This window comes from Cannabis sativa, chromosome 2 (genome assembly GCF_029168945.1).
Source record: "Cannabis sativa cultivar Pink pepper isolate KNU-18-1 chromosome 2, ASM2916894v1, whole genome shotgun sequence".
Classification (NCBI taxonomy): Eukaryota; Viridiplantae; Streptophyta; class Magnoliopsida; order Rosales; family Cannabaceae; genus Cannabis; species Cannabis sativa.
Genome location: NC_083602.1, coordinates 63409928 through 63428931, shown reverse-complemented (window position 1 = coordinate 63428931; position 19004 = coordinate 63409928). Strand labels below are relative to the sequence as shown.

The 19004-nt window shown below is 31.9% G+C and overlaps 1 protein-coding gene and 1 long non-coding RNA gene across 2 annotated transcripts; one reads left to right on the top strand and one right to left on the bottom strand.

Moving 5' to 3' along the window:
- Positions 1–4124: 4124 nt before the first annotated feature.
- Positions 4125–6858, bottom strand: LOC115719441 (glucan endo-1,3-beta-glucosidase). Its single transcript, XM_030648494.2, has 3 exons — positions 5434–6858; positions 4635–5031; positions 4125–4445 (listed from the first exon to the last, which is right to left on the bottom strand). Exons 1-3 carry the CDS (start codon positions 6481–6483, stop codon positions 4306–4308), a joined length of 1587 nt encoding a protein of 528 aa, XP_030504354.2. The 5' UTR covers positions 6484–6858; the 3' UTR covers positions 4125–4305.
- A 2660-nt stretch (positions 6859–9518) lies between these two features.
- LOC115719442 (uncharacterized) lies at positions 9519–18247 on the top strand. Its single transcript, XR_009685991.1, has 5 exons — positions 9519–9651; positions 9784–9853; positions 10006–10082; positions 17456–17540; positions 17944–18247. It is a non-coding gene; the product is annotated as an uncharacterized LOC115719442 (long non-coding RNA).
- Positions 18248–19004: the final 757 nt, after the last annotated feature.

The window sequence follows — 19004 nt, the reverse complement described above, 5'->3', positions numbered from 1 at the left end:
ATGAAACCAAAACGAGAAAAATACAACTATTAATTCAATTGATCTGATTCAAATAAAACTGATGAAAAAGCACAATGACCACAACTATATTAAATTGAATTAAGTGTTGTGGTTTTTCAAGTTGATTTACAATTGCATCATTATTTTATATTAGTTTAATTCAATTGTTTGCAAGAATTTATTTTGGAAATAAGAAAAGGAGAAAACACTTTGAGAAATAGTTAGTTTCTGAAATAAATTTAAACGTTTCTTAATAGTTTCATTTTAGTTTTATTATAGTTTATTAACAGCAATAAATATAAATTGGAAGAGGTTTCAATGGTTACATTTTTATTGTAACTATCATAGTTACATTTTTTTAAACCATTGGATTACTATTAAATGGTTGTGATTAATTTGGAAATTAAATAAAAATAAATAATAAATAACTTGTAACCTGAAAGTGACCTAATCATTTATTTCCTTATAAAACTTTAATTAAGATTAATTATATTTTAAAATTAAATTAATTATAATTATTAATTAATTTTTTGCAATTTATTACTATATAAGGATCTTTTAGCAATTTATTTTTTATACTTAAATTATTTAAAATTTTATAGCAAAACTTTTTATAATTTAAAATTATACACATATAATTTCATAATTTAAATTTTATTATACTTGTAATCTTAATTTTAAATTATTACACTTAATTATTTAATTTTTTTATTTAAATACTTAAAAAGTAAAAAATGAAATAAGTTGAAGGATTTTTTAGAAAAAAAAATGGCTGCAGTTGTTATCGACATGATTAGCTTGAGGCCTCATACTTAGTTCATATAATTGTAACAAAATAATTAAATATCATTTAAAAATAATTAATTGTTTGAAAATTTATTATCAGAAGAGAATTTTAATTTGTGTCAAAAGAAGTTTAATTTTTGTAAAAAAAAAAATAAATTTTATTGTAAATATTATAATTAAATGGCTTAATTATTAAAATAATTCAAGTAAGGATTTAAATATAAATATTAATTGCTAAAAGAGGTCTTGTTGAATATTTAATTAATTATTTTAAGAAAATAGTTAATTATAATTAATTAATTCTAAAAAAGGAATGTCTACTATTTAATTAATTATTTTAAGAAAATAGTTAATTATAATTAATTAATTCTAAAAAAAGAAAGTCTACCTATTAGTAACCTGCTATTGCAGGTCAAAGAAAAATGTAACCATATGGTTACAATAAAAATGTAACCATTGAATAGTCACCCATATAAATTGTAAATAAACAAGTATACAAACTACCTCTCAAAAAAAAAAAAAAAAAAAAAGTATACAAACTATAAAAAAACTAAAAACAAGCTTGACAAGCGAAACAACTCTACGAATATAAACTACAAACATCTAAATCGAATTGTTACCTAAAAAGAACGACGAAACAACTATACCTAATAATATTCCCAAAACACATCATACATAAACATATTAAACTATTAAAAAACTAGAAAAAAAAAACTAAAACCCAACGATTAGAACAAATTTAAAACAAAAACAAATGTTTCAAAATATCTAAAAAAAAACTAGAAACACAAACAGAACATAAAACACAACAAAAATGAAACGAAAGTAATAAGAAACAAACTAAAATGCCAAACCCAAGAACAAAATAAAATTGATTAAACAAAATTAAAGTCCTAAAAATCCAAAGAAAACCAAACGAAATTTTAAAATGAAAAACTTAAAATATCACAAACCAGAAAAAACCAAAACGATGAAATGAAAATACAAGAAAATGTTTAAAATGGGTGGAAACGAAAATGAAACCGAAAACAAACCTCAGTTCGAACAGCAGCACCAACATTATTGTTTTTCCCATAAACATCTTCAGCCATTTTTTCTTGCACACGGACCTTTGTTTTCTTCTTAGGAGGAGCTCTCCCACGCTTCGTTAATGGAGGAGCAAAATCAGAGTCTTCCTCCTCAATAAAAGGACGTTTCCCCTTAGCTTTATTAGCTAGTGATTTCAAACCCATTTTGAATTTTTTTTTTGAACAGGGGAAGGAGATGAAGAAGAACGGGTCACATCCATTTTATATAAAGATTGGGAGAGAAAAAGGTTATGGGATGGTTTAGTGGGAGTTGAAAAAATTTTGAAGAACAAAAATGAGAGGAAAAATGGTTGAGGAATCGTGGGAAGTTAAGGTTCAACAATGGAGGTTATTTGTTATTTCAAAAAAAAAAAAAACTTAAATGAAATAAAAAAATCAAAGGAAAACAAAAGAAAAAGAGAGAGGGAAGTGATTGAGGGATGCATGATGGTTGATAGATGAGTTGACGTGACTGGTGCATAGATATGATGTGTATGTGGTATATGTGTAATAAAATATAGAGAAAAGGTAAAAAAGTTGTTTTAACCGTGTGTAGGTTTATATGTAATAAAGTGTGTAATTTGTATTTTTGGTGTAAAAATTTCAAAAAAAAACTATCTATTTACCAAAATTTTAAAATATAATTATAATAACTATTATAATTTCTATATATATATATGTAAATATAATCAATCAGTACGATTTAATAATTAAAAATAAAATATATATATATATATATATGATATTGTTAACAGATTTTTATTGATTTTTTAATTTTTATTTTTCAAAATATATTAGTTTCTTAAGAATGAGTAACTAATTATTTTCAAAAAAGAATAAGTAACTAATTACATTTTCTCAAAAAAAGTAAATAATTAAAATATACTATATTTAAATTAGTAATGAATTAAAAAATCTATAATTTAGTAACTAACTTATATAAAAAAAAATATTAAAAGCTACAATTTAAAAAACTATCTATATATAATAAAAATGTGATTCAAAAGAATATTATTACTCAAAAATAATTTATGTACTAATATTAAAAATTAAGTTAAAGTGATTACATAAATTAAATTTTTAAATTTGTAATTTTATATCCTATTTTATTTCATTCATAATAATAATAATAATAATAATAATAATAATAATAATAATAATAATAATAATAATAAAAAAAGAATCAGTTGTATGTGATACTTGAAATATTATTTCAATTGCTTTTTACCACGTTTAAAATTTTCATTAAAACATATTAATTAATTATTAACAAAAGCCTACTTTACGTTTTTTTTTTTTTGAAACGATAACTTTAATGTCAAGTATCACATAATTATAATTAAAGAGCATTGCTATTGGGCACCAGTAGTGCCCAACACCTTTCATAGGTGGCACCCTACGATTGGTTAGCGATATTTCATAAATCTTATTTTTTTTAGTTATATAAGACCTACTATACTTAATTACACTAATAGTGATACCAAGAAGGATTTCCTTTTAGCATTTCTCATAACTAAAATATCACATTTTTTATATATATATTTTTTTAATTAAGATATTTAAAAAAAATAATTACTTTTTTAAAACGTATTAACTAATAATAACAGAAGAAATTAATGAATTTTCTCTATTGTCTTAAAAATATTAAAAAAATATTTAAAAATCGAGATGAAATCTAAGATTACGATATAGATTTGGGAAATACAATAGTGACGACTACAAGTGAACTACGGTAATGACAAGGGATGAGATACAGTGATGACAACAGGTGAGATAAGGTGATAAAAATAAGTCAGTACAATGAGACAACAAGTGAGATACAATAATAACTAAAAATAATTCTAAATAATTTCTAATAAATTATTAATAAATACTACATATAATAAATTAGAATACAATTATTAATAAATAATATGAAATAAGATAATATATTTACAATTTTACTATATATTAGAATTATATTTTTAAGTAACTAATTATTATAATATTAAAAAAAATTAAATTAGCCGCGCGAAGAGTGACTATATTGCCTAGTTTTAATAAATAAATTTTTGATAAAAAAAATCTATTAGTAAATTGATAAAATCTTTTTAAACTTAGAATATATTTACAAAATTAAAAAAAAAAAAAAAATACCACCTCTATGAAATTATTTATCCCACCTATTGGTTGAGATAAATAATTTTTGACCAATGTATCCGGACTTCCATTATGCCTAACCATAACACTGATTATACCGTCAAATTCAATTAATCCTACAAAGCAAAAGAGCATAATATGTCTGTAATATTATTAGATACCTATAAAATACGAGCCAATGCAATCGAGCAGCCCCAGCTCTAACACTCAAAAATTTGCCACGTGTCCCCATCATACTTTACAAGAAAAATAGCCCAACAAAATAAATAGATAATAAATAAACAATAAAATTACAAATTATTAAGTGAGGTGTCTAGAATCTAGATATTGTATAACAAGCAGCTCCAATAAATATCTGAACGAGGGTCCACAATTTGGCAGGGCCACCTTCTGCGGCCGACTTTTCCAACTTTGAATCCACACTATGAAATGGATACGTGCAAGTCTTATAACCTACCACAAGTAAAAAAAAAACAAAGTAACGTCACATGTTTATTTCTTTAATAAACAATAGAATAGGTGTGTGAACTCAAACTTAATTATTATTATTTTTTCAACCTACTCTTTTTCTTAAAAGAGAAAAAAACAAAATAATAAATGTAAAACAGTAAAAGTAACAAGGAAAATAACGCTGGAACTTACTAGGGTCGGTTGAGGTAACTACTCCAGTGTGGTTGAAGTCACAATTGGAATCCTGAGGTCCAAATTTCAGATAGTAAGCGTTCATTGCATATGACGCATGTGATCTGATTGTGTTGGGCTCGAAGCACGGCCCACCAGATTGTATGGGCTTGCAGTCCACTTTGACGCTACACACGTAGTCTATGTTCTTCTGTAATTCCTCATCAGACACGTTCGATTTAGGCACGCACCACCTCTTTTCTTGATCAACGTTAGATGATGGGCCTTGACCAACGACTGATGGGGCCGTTGGAGATTGGCCGAAGGCGGGTGGGGCCGACGGGGCTTCGCCAACGGCGGATGGGGCTTCACCGACGGAAGATGGGGCTTGCGCCACAGATGAAGATGGACCCAATGCCTGGAACAAATAAGAATATTATGATGAGAAAAAGAATAGTTTTTTAATTATCTTTTTTGAAAAGTTTAATTGGTAGTGAATTATATATATGACCGTTGCCCCCGCCGCAAGTTAAAGGAATCTTCGTTTAAAATGTTGCCTAAGGAGTCTCAAAAGTAAACTTTCCAGGACTAAAATAACCCTAAAAGGTAGAGTGACAAAACAATTAGTACAGGACATTTTCGTAATTCAACAACTTGCATGGTGTTCTCTCTGTCTTCCACTAGAGTTATGCTGGCAAGTGTCAGAGCTCTTTAGAAAGGTTATGATTGTCTAAGGTAATGAACATGAAAGCATATATAAACACGAGCACGTGTCAATTTATAATCGGTGAACAAATGTAGTTAAAATAGAAAAAAATACCTGATCATTTCGTAAAATGCCCACATCGTAGACAGGGGTTAGATCCGGCTTGAACAACCCATAATTCTGCTCCGAGATAGTGGGTTTGAGATTCTCATTGAATAGAGAGAAAATGTAGGTCTCAAAAGTCCTGTTTGGCATTAAGGGCGTTCCCTTACCAGAACTCACGTGCTTCACAAGGTTTCCGTTATACGACAAGGCGTTTTCTAGGCTCACACCTGGCTGGTTCGGGTCACCCGCTGAGGGCCAACCCGTTTCGGCAACGACGATATCCACGTCTTCGAATCCCAACTTCTTCATGGCCGTGAAAACTGCGTCCATCTGGGCATCGAACATGTTGGTGTAGTTAATTCCCGTCACCTTGTCGAAAACGCCGCCGTTTGGCTTAAAGAGAGCGTAATTACTAACCGAGTCTGCGTACCCAAAAAACGGGTACGGATTTATCATAAACGGGGATTTGGTTTCTCTGTGGTACTCAAGCATCGGAGCAAAAACTACCTTGTCGTAACCGCTTCGAAATTGAGCCGAACTCGGTGGGTCCGAGTTTACGGCGAGTATGCCCAGCGAGTGAGGAGTCGAGACTTGAACACTGGTAACGTTAGCTAGTTTTAGAGCAGAGTGAAGAGATTTCATGGCCGGTAATAGATGGGCGATGAGGTCCTTATCCGATGTGGCAAGGATTTCATTACCGACGGCGATTCGATTAATCACCGTCTTAGGGTGGAACGGTAAAATGTTGTTTGCAACCCATGACTGAGCACCGGAAAGCTTAGCGAGGGCCGGAACGTCGCCGTTTCCGACAGTTACAGTGATGGCGATGCCGGTATTTGCAAAAGCTCGGAGTATATCGGGGTTGGCATCGAAGATCTTGACCCGGTCGATGGTTGTTTGAGTCTTGATGAACTTAGCGACTTGGGAAGGCGGCGGAAGGTTGTTTGCGACGGTTCCATAGTTGATGCCGATGGAATATGCGGAATCGCCGAGAGTGGAGAAGTAACCGGCGAAGAGAAAGATGAGAGAGAGGAAGCGGAAAGGGCATTTGATTTCCATGGTGGATTCAAAAAATGGAGATGAGAAAAGAGAGAAAGCAAAGTGAGAAATCCAAATAGTCAAATGGGAACTGATGAAAGTAAAGTAAAGCACTTTTGTCTGTTATGTTGGTTTAAGGCATTTTCTTACTTTGCTTCGATGGATTAAGGCTTTTTTAGTAAGAGAGTGAACTGGTTGTGGGGCTCATTTGCTTGTGTTATTGTGAATTTGTGGGTAACACAGTAACATGCATGAGGTTGTGGGTAACTTCTTTATTTTGTAATTTTTTTTTACGAATAGGAGAATTTTGTAAAGGATAAATAGTGTCATAACTACCTAATGTAAGCGCGGCATAAATTAAATAATTTTTTTTAAGGCATAAGTATCCAATGTTTATAAAACTGTAATTCTTTTCCAGTTTTATCATAACAGACTCTATTATTATCTTAAACAGAACACATATAAGACCAAAATTTTAGATTATTTAGTCTCGACGAAAAATATGTAGTATCAGTTACTTCTAAATTTTTTTTAATAAATTTAAAACGGAGCATGTACTGACGAAAATAGAGAAAAATTACAGTTTTACAAGCATTGAGTACTTATGCCACTAAAAAAATCATTGGGTTTATGCCGCTTACAAACTCAAAACTTTGGTACTTATACCGCTATTTACCCTTTTTTAAATTGGTTAAAAATTTCTCTTTCCAAAATATAATAATTTATGTTATTTTTCATTAACATTATTTTTTTTATATAATAATATAATTATCATCTCATATATTATTTGTTTTTTTTTAATAAATTAGGAGATTTATTAATTAATAAACTCGTTCAAAACAATAGAACACACTTCAGGGGAAGAATCCTCCAACTGAAACACACAACCTATAGAGAAACAAGAGTCTCTTGCCAAGCAATGAGCCAACTTGTTTTTAGATCGTTTAACAAAACATAACTCAACAAAAGATAAAGTCAAAAGTAAATTCCTAACATCTTGAACAATAAGACCAAACTGTGAGGACATAAAAATTTTACTTTGTACTACTTGGACACACACCAAACTATCCATTTCTAACACTACATTGTCCCAGGGATGAGTCGCAATCCAACTCAAAGCTTCTTTGATGCCTATGATCTCAACAATTTTGGGTTGGACATACCCAACCTTTCCCTTCTTGAAAGTTTCTACCATGGTTCCATGATGATCTACACAGCCCACTCCAAACCGCCCCTCTTGTTCAAATAAAGCCCCATCAACATTAACTTTAATCTTGTTTAACACAGGTGCAATCAAACACTCACACGTCTGCCCTCCATCATTTAAAGGAGACAATGAAAGGCTCTTCCTTTCCTGAGTAAATTTGTTTTAATTATAAATATTGTCACACTATTTATATACTTTTAATTTTATATTTCTTTTATAAAAATAAAAAGATAGCATCAATATTATATAGTTGCATCAACACAATTTCTATGATAACACTAATTTATCTTCAATAGTATAGCATACTTGTATTTTGCTAAATAAACATTCCACATAAGTAAGTATCCTCAAAAATTTAACCATTGGAGATGCAAGTTTATTTTCCTAACTAGGCTGCTTCCAGGGTTTAGATACCAATTACGATTTTCTTTATACAAATTAAATATTAAAATTGATAGTTATAATTTTAAATTATTTTATAATATGGTGTATATTGTAGCTAATTAAATAATTTTGAGAAATTTAGAACAATTTACAATATGCTATAAAATTACTATGAAGAATACAAAATAAATAAGGAGAAAAGAAGAAGAGAGAATGAGAATGAGAATTTCTCAGTAATTTATTTCAATAGGATGAACCCCTATTCATACAAAAATATGACTAGAATAATAAAAAATTAAATCAATGAAATAAAAAGAAATGTAATGAAACATTTATAGTGATAATTAATGCATTGATTTGGGTGATTTGGACATCCATATAACACTGCCCATTGGATATCCATAATAACTACCTCATTAAAATCATTGTCAGAAAACCTAAAAGGACAAAAACTCGACCAAAGAAAAAAGAGTGCAGTATGAATTTATTCACTCTTATTTAGGCATTTATGGAGATCTTCTTATCGGCGAATTTAATTCTTGTGAATAATAGTCTCAAATATTGACGTTGGTAATGACTTTGTGAATAAGTCTATAAGATTGGCACTTGATTGAATTTGTTGATATTACCACTCTCTTGAAGATTGCATGTAAAGAAGAATTTGGTGAAATGGGTTTGATTTTATCCCCTTCATTATACATTCATTTTAGTTGCACAATTCAAGCAGTATAATCTTCATAGAGAATTATTAATGTTGATACTGCTTTATTGAATGTAATCCATATGTTTCCCCGAATATATTATGTCAATGATCTCACTCCCACACATTATCTTCTTGCTTCATAAAGTACAAGTATGTTAGCATGATTTAAAGTTGACTCGTTAAAAACCTTGTTAGGAAAAAACCATAGCAGACAAAAATAAGAATGCAACATGAATATGTCTCATCCTCATGCACATATGATCAATAATTATTTTGGTGATAATATACCTCATAAGATTATTGTTATCACTTTTAAAATTTCATCGTATATTATCTATAACCATATATTTACTATTTACCAAGATTTTCAGCAACTAAATATTTTTCACTACAAAAAAAAAGGCTTATCTCGGCAGCCCTATCTCGGCGGGCTCGCGTGTGCGTGTCGAGATAGGCCTGATTTTCTTAAAAAAAATTCTGAGCATGGCAATAACGGCGGGGGCCCGCCGTTATTGCTATTTTTTAAAACTTTAAATTTGAGCAATCTCGACGGGCTCGCGTGTGCGTGTCGAGATAGGCCTGATTTTTTCAAAAAAAACATTCTAAAACTTAAAATTTGACCAATCTCGACGGGCCAATATAAGCCTGCCGTTATTGGTCCAGCTGTGGTTACCAATAACGGCGGGCCTATATTGGCCCGCCGAGATTGGTCAAAAAAAGCCCAGCCCACCCATATAACCTCTCTTTTCATCTTCTTTCCATTACATCTTCAAAAAAAAACCCTATGTTCTTCCCCATAAAGAAAATGGCAGCCATTCTCCCCTAATCTAAAATTTCAAACATTGATGTTCTCTTCTTCTATTTCATCACAACCATTTCAAAAAAAAAAAAAAAGGTGAGCTTAAATATATACTATTGATTTATTTTTTTATTTTTTTTTATATTCTTATCCTAATAGTTGTTAACTTATTTTAGTCTAAAAAGTTAGTAAATTATTGAAATATTAGTTTGCATTTGAATGTTTTAGATTGAAATATGTTTGGGTAAGCTTCATACAACGTAAAGGAAGCTTGAGAATTGATTGGAGGTTCATTTTGGTGAGTTTTGATTTTTTTTTCATTATTTTTTTTTTTGGCTGAAAATGGTGTTTTTTTTTTTGCCAAAAATGGTTCTTTATGCATTTTCAATGAAAAATTAGGAATCAGGTTAGGTTTATGATTAATTGATGCATTTTTCTTTTTCTTTGCAGTGCTCCGTGTACTACTTAGTTTTTAATGATGCTCATGATGATGTTGTTGGGGAAGAAATTGAAAAGCCCTAATCAAGGTAATTCTTTTTCAAGGTTTTTTTATCAAGAATTTTGTATTAATTGATTTCTATTTGTGTGTATTTACAATGTAATTTTAGCATTTTTATTTAATTTATTCCATTTTATTTGAGAAATTTTGGAGATTAGGAATCTTTTTTTTCGAGCTAAGAGCTAGATGTAATTTCATCTCAACAGCTAAAAGAAATGGATTATTAAGTACTTTTCCTTTTTGCATATGCTGTGAGTAAATATATAAAACAAAAAAATGAACACAACACAAGTTTTTGTACATGAAAAGAGACAATAATTGTTTTTGTAGTTTCTGCAAAAGAAAAAGGAAAAAAGAAAACTTCACATCTTCAGTGCCCATATGATATCAATAGGTGGATCAACACAGAATGAGTCCATTAATGAGCTCATCAACATGGCTTTTGTCACATATGTTTCTATCTACACAAAACTTATGAACCTATTATTAGAGAAACCGGTTATAAAGGTTGTTAGAAGTTAGTTACAGAGTTGGTTATTTAGTTGGTTACGTCTGTTAAATATCTGTTATGAATTTTCCTAAGTTGTACATTGTACTCAAGCTCCTATATCATGCAATGACTAAAGCCAATCTCTGATTGAGCTTCTCTTTCATTCATTCACTTCATCTTCTCCATCCATCTTCCTCTGCTCCCTTTTTCCTCCTCTCTATTTTGATCTGAACTCTGCTATTCAGAGTTCACACATGGTATCAGAGCCATGTCGATTAGTGGCGACAATGGCAGAAACTCAGGAGTTCGAACTGAACCTCCTGAAGGTGAAAGAACAAATCAACAACAAAATCGGGCTGCAAATCAAGAAATAGAAGCCCTTGTTCCCCTCCCAAACAACAATCTTCTCCCTCTCAACATCAGATTGGATCGTCACAATTACACCATTTGGAGATCTTAGGTGCTTGCTGCAACTACAGCATATGATTTGGATGGATAAATTCTTGGCACTCGTCTCCCTCTTCCAGAATTTCTTGCAGGTAATATCCCTAACCCTGCTCTTCCTCAATGGATGCGTTTTGGTCAATTCTTGATGCATTGGCTAATGAATTCTATGTCTGAACATATGCTTGGTCATGTGATTTGTTGTCGCACCTCCTCTGAGATCTGGAACACTTTTGCCCAGCTGTATGCTACCAGATCTCGAGCTCGATTATTACAGCTTCGAAATCTTCTTCAGACCACCAAGAAAGGTGCCCTTACTGTCGAAGAATATATGTTAAAGATGAGGCAATTCTCCGATGATCTTGCTGCAGCTGGTCAACCAATAGCCGATGATGACTTAATCCTTTACATTTTAAGTGGTCTCGAATCCGAGTTCGAATCTGTCGTTGTGAATCTTACTTCAAGAACTGAATCTCTCACTCTTCAAGAGGTTCAATTCATGTTACAAAGCCAAGAGATGAGAATCCAGCAATTCACAACTGAAACTCTTCACAACGTTCAGGCCAATATTGCTAATACAAATACATCAGCAGCACAAGAGGCTCAAATTATACCAGAGGCTATCGTGGTTCAACAAGGGGAGGCCGATTCAACAATGGAAATCGAGGTGGAAGAGGCCAAAGACCAATGTGTCAACTGTGTGGAAGGGTTGGACACACAGCCGTGAAATGTTATCATCGCTTCGATATCACTTTCAATGGGACTGCACCAGGCCAAAATAATTCCACTTCATCAAACAGTGACAATCCTCAAGCATTCTTGACTGAATCGAATTCCACTCCTGCTGCAACAACATATTTTTCATCTGCTTGGTATCTGGATACAGGTGCCACGCACCACATGACTAATGACACTTCCAATGTCAATTCTGCAGCTGATTATAAGGGTAAAGCCAAAGTGGTTGTAATTAATGGTTCAACTCTTCCCATTCATCATATAGGCCATAGTTCTATTCTTACCAATTTCCCACATCAATCTTTACTTTTACAAGATATTCTTCATGTTCCTAATATCACCAAAAACTTACTCAGCATATCACAATTTACAAAAGATAACCATGTTATTCTTGAATTTGATGATTCTTGTTGTCTCATTAAGGACAAGAGAACCAAGCAAGTTCTTCTTCAGGGCCATCTCAGTGAAGGCCTCTACAAACTTCAAGTCTCCTCTTCCAAATTTTCAAGCCCTCAACAGTCCTCTGCAGTCACCAAACCAGGTGCTTATAACCACACCACTACCAGTAATCCTGTCTACAACAAATCCAAGACTGCCAACATTTGGCATTGTTGGTTTGGGCATCCCTCTTTCCCTATTTTGAGAAAAATTTTATCTACTGTTGTACCTAATGAAAAATGTAAACTTTTTGATTTTTGTGATGCTTGTCAAATTGGTAAGCTTCACCAATTCAGCTTTAAAAGAACAGAAAATAAAACAACTCAACCTTTCGAGTTGATTCTAACTGATGTGTGGGGACCCTCCTTCTATTCTTCCAATGATGGTTTCAAATACTATGTCAGTTTCATGGATGATTTTACTAAGTTTGTTTGGATATTTCCTATGAAAGCTAAATCTGAAGTGCATGGCCTATTCCTTCACTTCAATCAATTTGTTGAAAGATTCTTTCAAACTAAAATAAAAAGCATCCAATCTGATCTTGGCAAAGAATTTGAACCCCTATATGCTCTTTTTCGATCTTTAGGCATTGTCCAAAGAAATTCTTGTCCCCATACTCACCAACAACAAGGAAGAATAGAAAGAAAGTATAGACATGTAGTTGAAATGGGCTTAACTCTCCTTTCTCAAGCTGATATGCCTTTACATTTTTGGTGGGAAGCTTTTGCTTCTGCCTCCTATCTCATTAATAGGCTTCCCACACCCATTCTCAATTACATCTCCCCTTATGAGAAGCTTTTTCATCAAAAACCTGATTATAACATGCTCAAGGTGTTTGGTTGTGCTTGCTTCCCTTTACTAAGACCATATGAACAACATAAAGTTGCTTTTAGATCATCAAAGTGTCTTTTCATTGGGTACAGCATCTCCTCTAAAGGATATAGATGCTTACACCCTTCTGGCCGTGTCTATATTTCAAGAAGTATTACCTTCAATGAGGAAGAATTTCCTTACAACATCTTATTTTCTGCTCCCAGCAGTAATAACACAACTCCCCCAGCCATTGACAGCAATAGTTTTCATGTCCCTACTCATACACCTATTCCATCACCTCTAATTCCTCCTACAGACCCTACACCTCAATCTCCAACCCCACTGCACTCTCCCAACATCACAGATCACACCAGCAACCCACCTCTCTCGGCCAGTCCCCAAACCAGTACCAATATTCCCACACCAGAAAATATTTTACCTGCTCACACTCACAACCAACACCCTATGGTCACCAGGTCCAAAATGGGAATTTTTAAACCAAAAACCTTTGCTGCCTTCACTACCCAAGACCAAGAACCTACTACACTCAAGGCTGCCCTTGCTAATCCAAAATGGAATGCTGCAATGGGGAATGAAATTGGTGCTTTAAAAAGAAAGAAAACATGGACTTTGGTGCCTCGTACAAGTGACATGGTTGTGATTCAAAACAAATGGGTGTACCGAATAAAATATAATGCTGATGGTTCTGTGGAGAGACTCAAGGCAAGATTGGTTGCTAAAGGTTTTCAACAAACACCAGGGATCGATTTCTTTGAAACTTACAGCCCCGTTATCAAGCCATGCACTATACGCATTATGTTCACTATGACTGTCACTTATGGTTGGGAAATTCAGCAAATAGACATCAATAATGCCTTTCTAAATGGAGATCTTCAAGAGGATGTATACATGGCTCAACCTCAAGGATTTGTTAGCACCGAGTATCCAAACCATGTATGTAAATTGCACCAAGCAATCTATGGTTTAAAACAAGCCCCTCGGGCTTGGTTTGACACTCTCAAAGACAAATTAATTCATTGGGGTTACAAGAACAGCAAAGCCGATTCCAGCCTCTTCTTCACCACCATAAATGGTAAATTGATACTCATCTTAGTTTACGTTGATGATATTCTTATCACAGGAGCTGATCCCTCACATATCCAAGGTTTAATCACTGATCTCAACAAAGCATTTGCTCTCAAAGACCTTGGCCCTGTGCAATACTTCCTTGGATTTGAAGTCAAAAGAACAACTACTGCAATCCATTTAACACAACAAAAATATATACGAGACCTTCTCTCCAAGACTCAACTCCTTGATTCCAAGCCTCAACCGACCCCCATGTGTGCCACTACTAAACTCACTGCTGCATCAGGAACTTCTATGACCAATCCAACAGTTTATAGGAGTGTCATAGGTGCTCTCCAATACCTCACCATGACACGGCCTGACATAGCCTTTGCTGTCAATCGATTGAGCCAATATATGCAGTCCCCAACCTCAGAACATTGGGCTGCTTGCAAGAGAGTACTGAGATACCTCGCTGGAACAACAGATGCTGGATTACTCTTCAAACCAGCAACAGTTTTTGATCTCCAAGGCTTCACGGATGCAGATTGGGCCGGGTGTCATGATGACCGAAAATCCACTTCTGGCTACTGTATATTTCTAGGAGGAAATTTGATCAGCTGGTGTTCGAAAAAGCAAACCGTTGTTGCTCGCTCAAGTACAGAATCCGAATATCGAGCTTTAGCCTTGGCCACATCTGAACTCATATGGCTGCAGTCCCTTCTCACCGAATTAAGTATCTCTCTACCTCAATGCCCCATTCTCTGGTGTGACAATATGGGGGCAGGATCCTTGGCTTCAAACCCTGTGTTTCATGCTCGAACAAAGCACATTGAAGTTGACATTCACTTTGTCCGAGATCGAGTCATTGCCCAACAGCTTGATGTTCGATATGTTGCCTCCGCATTCCAACTAGCAGACCTCTTTACTAAACCACTTCTAACAACATCTTTCCAATTTTTGTATGACAAGTTGACACTTGGCTTAGACCAGTGTCACTTGAGGGGGGATATTAGAGAAACCGGTTATAAAGGTTGTTAGAAGTTAGTTACAGAGTTGGTTATTTAGTTGGTTAGGTCTGTTAAATATCTGTTATGAATTTTCCTAAGTTGTACATTGTACTCAAGCTCCTATATAATGCAATGACTAAAGCCAATCTCTGATTGAGCTTCTCTTTTATTCATTCACTTCATCTTCTCCATCCATCTTCCTCTGCTGCCTTTTTCCTCCTCTCTATTTTGATCTGAACTCTGCTATTCAGAGTTCACACACCTATGCTTCTAAGTCTCTCATTCTTTGCACATTCCTCCTGTACATTATTAAGTGGGAAATTAGGACACAATATTATTCATCACTAATTCAATTTCTCTACATAATTTACTTCCTTATGCTCACTTAGGAATCTTAGATTGCTTTATCTTTTCATTGGTTTGGGAAAATATGAAATTAGTAATTATTTTTTTTTATGTCACTCTTGTTCAAGAAATTGTGTACATATTGCTTTTGTTTCGGGGATTTTAATTTTATGTTGTTATTCTTGTTTGGTGTTTTGTGAATGTGAACTTAATATACATTTAGATATATTTATACTTGTATGTATCTTTTGTGTGAGAGTGGGTTATATGGTTGGATTTATGAGAATATTAAGTGAGAAAAAAAGTGGGTTGTGTTATATGGTTATAGTGTGAGTGTTTGCTATTTTATTGTACATGCTGCGGCCCAAAATTAAATTTTGGTCTCATTTCTTCACACAAAAATTACATTGTGGTATAATATAATATGCTACAAACAAAACTCAATTAGTATTGGTATAATCTCAAGATGAGGTGTCTTATTTGTGTTGGGATTATTGTAAAAACAAATGTATTTTGCTTCAAGTATGTAGGACATTATGGTTTGAAATATAGCACATGAATCTTTTCTTGTGAATTGGCATTTTAAAGTTTCAAGAAATATAAACAATTTAATCTTTCCAAATGATTATCTTGAATTAAATTATATATACATGGGATGAATGCTCTGTATCTTTGACAATTTTGGATTGGGAATCTTACTCAAGTTGATACAGTACCGTAGTCGATCAAATTTGATTGAAAAAGCTTCATGGAATGTACATATATTGCTACTCACTTATACCACAAATATATGAGAAAAGAAAGGAGACATAATTTAATTATTTGATGTAGCTTCTTATAGAAAAAAAAGTAGCTTAAACAAAATAAATAAATAAATATAACCGTGCATGGATTTTAGCTTTCTTTAGCTGATCTCTTTCCATACATATATGTTAATATATATATATATATATATATATATGGAAGAGGTTTCAATGGTTACATTTTTATTGTAACCATCATGGTTACATTTTTTTAAGCCATTGGATTACTATTAAATGGTTGTGATTAATTTGGAAATTAAATAAAAATAAATAATAAATAACTTGTAACCTGAAAGTAACCTAATCATTTATTTCCTTATAAAATTTTAATTAAGATTAATTATATTTTAAAATTAAATTAATTATAATTATTAATTAATTTTTTGCAATTTATTACTATATAAGGATTTTTTAGCAATTTATTTTTTTATACTTAAATTATTTAAAATTTTATAGCAAAACTTTTTATAATTTAAAATTATACACATGTAATTTCATAATTTAAATTTTATTATACTTGTAATCTTAATTTTAAATTATTACACTTAATTATTTAATTTTTTTATTTAAATATTTAAAAAAGTACAAAATGATATAAGTTAAAGGATATTTTAGAGAAAAAATGGCTGCACTTGTTATCAATTGATTAGCTTGAGGTCTCATACTTAGTTCATATAATTGTAACAAAATAATTAAATATCATTTAAAAATAATTAATTATTTGAAAATTTATTATAAGAAGAGAATTTTAATTTGTGTCAAAAGAAGTTTAATTTTTGTAAAAAAAATAAATTTTATTGTAAATATTATAATTAAATGGCTTAATTATTAAAATAATTCAAGTAAGGATTTAAATATAAATATTAATTGCTAAAAGAGGTCTTGTTAAATATTTAATTAATTATTTTAAGAAAATAATTAATTATAATTAAATAATTCTAAAAAAGGAATGTCTATTTAATTAATTATTTTAAGAAAATAGTTAATTATAATTAATTAAATCTAAAAAAGGAAAGTCTACCTATTAGTAACCTGCTATTACAGGTTAAAGAAAAATGTAACCATATAGGCACAATAAAAATGTAACCATTGAATAGTCACCCATATATATATATATATACCACATGCAGGATGTATAACACACTTAATTGCTTTTCTATTGTGTCTGCATGAGCTTTTCAAGTTTGTCAAAGGACATGATCACATGAAACAAAGGCTATCCTTTGAACTTTTTAATAATTGTATTTGTTCGTAGGTTTTGTGGTTAATCATCAAGGTTCTAAATTGAAGGGAGAACACGATTTCTTCCAAGTGTTGATTGGTTTGCTGGCTAGCTAGAGGTATACTTTTTTTATCTTTTAATTAATTATGAATTAGTAAGCATATTAGATGAGTTTGAATATCTTAATTTTAGGCAATTCTTATTTTGTGTACAGTTTTTATTAGTAAGGACTTAGCATATTTTGTAATGTATACTTTAATTTTATTATAATATAATTAGAATGTATTTTGTACTTAATTTTGTTATATAATTTAAATGATTTTTATTTCAAAGAAAATGTTGATTCCTATAATTAGTTTATAATTGTTTCAAATAAAAAAATTAATATATAACTAATCACTAAATGAAAAATTACTATTGTAGTGTTTAAGCTACCGTATCTTTATAATATAATTTAAATTTTAAATTATAAAGAAACTAATATATATATATATAAAATTTGACTGACTTTTATATTATAGTGTTATGGTCAGAAAACATACTCAATGGATGAGATCAACGAAGTGCGTGAAGAATGGGTCTCCTACTTAACTGAGTATATGCCATGATTTAGATTAAATTTTATTAAGTATATATGACTGATTATATTTACTGTCAAACTTTTGAACTAATTACAATATATATTATTATGTAATACTTTATTATATTAAAAGATGAATTACATACTATTGAAAGTATTGAAATATTATTTTGCAAATTATATTTGAATTGGAAGTTTTTGTATGCAATCACAGTAATAGAAGGGAGAATTATTTTTTTCCACCAGTACACTATCTCGGGGGGCTCTTTAGACTGCAAATATTGACCAATAACGAGGGGCCATGCCCGTCGAGATAGGTGTCAAAAAATATTAAATTGGGATAAAAATATACCTATCTCGACGGTCATAGACTGTCGAGATTGCATCATAATTGACGGCGGGCTTTGCCCGCCGAGAATGTTCCCAATAACGAAGGGCCGGGACCGCCGAGATAGATTCACCACCAATCTCGGCATTGAAATTTACGGCGGGCCAGACCCACCGAGATAGATCAATAACGGGGGGCCGGGCCCGCCGACATTGACCTATTTTTTTGTAGTGTTTAGAGCTTAAGAAAGGAACAACAAAATAAATAACAGGATAACAAATAAGAGATTTTTACGTGGTTCAGGCGTTAACTATCCTTATTCCATGAGTCTATTTTATTAGGCACAACGGTCAGTAACTGCTTATGCAAATAGAAATACAATAGACTAGAACTCCTTTCCCCTGTGTTCCTCTCAAAGAAGAGGAAGCTTAGTAGGAATATTTATGAGTTTTTTAGGTATAATATTGTTTGGCTTAATACAGAGGTGTTTGCCCAGAATGGTGAAGGATGAGTCTTGCCCCACAAAAAAGGTCTCTCTTTTTGGAAAAAGTCCCCCCCTTATCTTATGCTTTTCAGGGGCATTTATAGGTCAACTTCTCTTCATGTGTTGGCATGGATTGATCATCCTTGGGTGAAATCTGACCGTTGGATTGGTAAGTAGCATTTTCCCATAT

What these genes read in the sequence shown, in the direction of transcription:
- LOC115719441 (XM_030648494.2), bottom strand. Translation starts at nt 6,483, where the DNA reads ATGGAAATCAAATGCCCTTTCCGCTTCCTCTCTCTCATCTTTCTCTTC. An exon ending in GCATTTTACGAAATGATCAG is followed by an intron (nt 5,032 to 5,433) that starts GTATTTTTTTCT and finishes TATTTGTTCCAG; the next exon opens with GCATTGGGTCCATCTTCATC. An exon ending in AGTTACCTCAACCGACCCTA is followed by an intron (nt 4,446 to 4,634) that starts GTAAGTTCCAGC and finishes TACTTGTGGTAG; the next exon opens with GTTATAAGACTTGCACGTAT.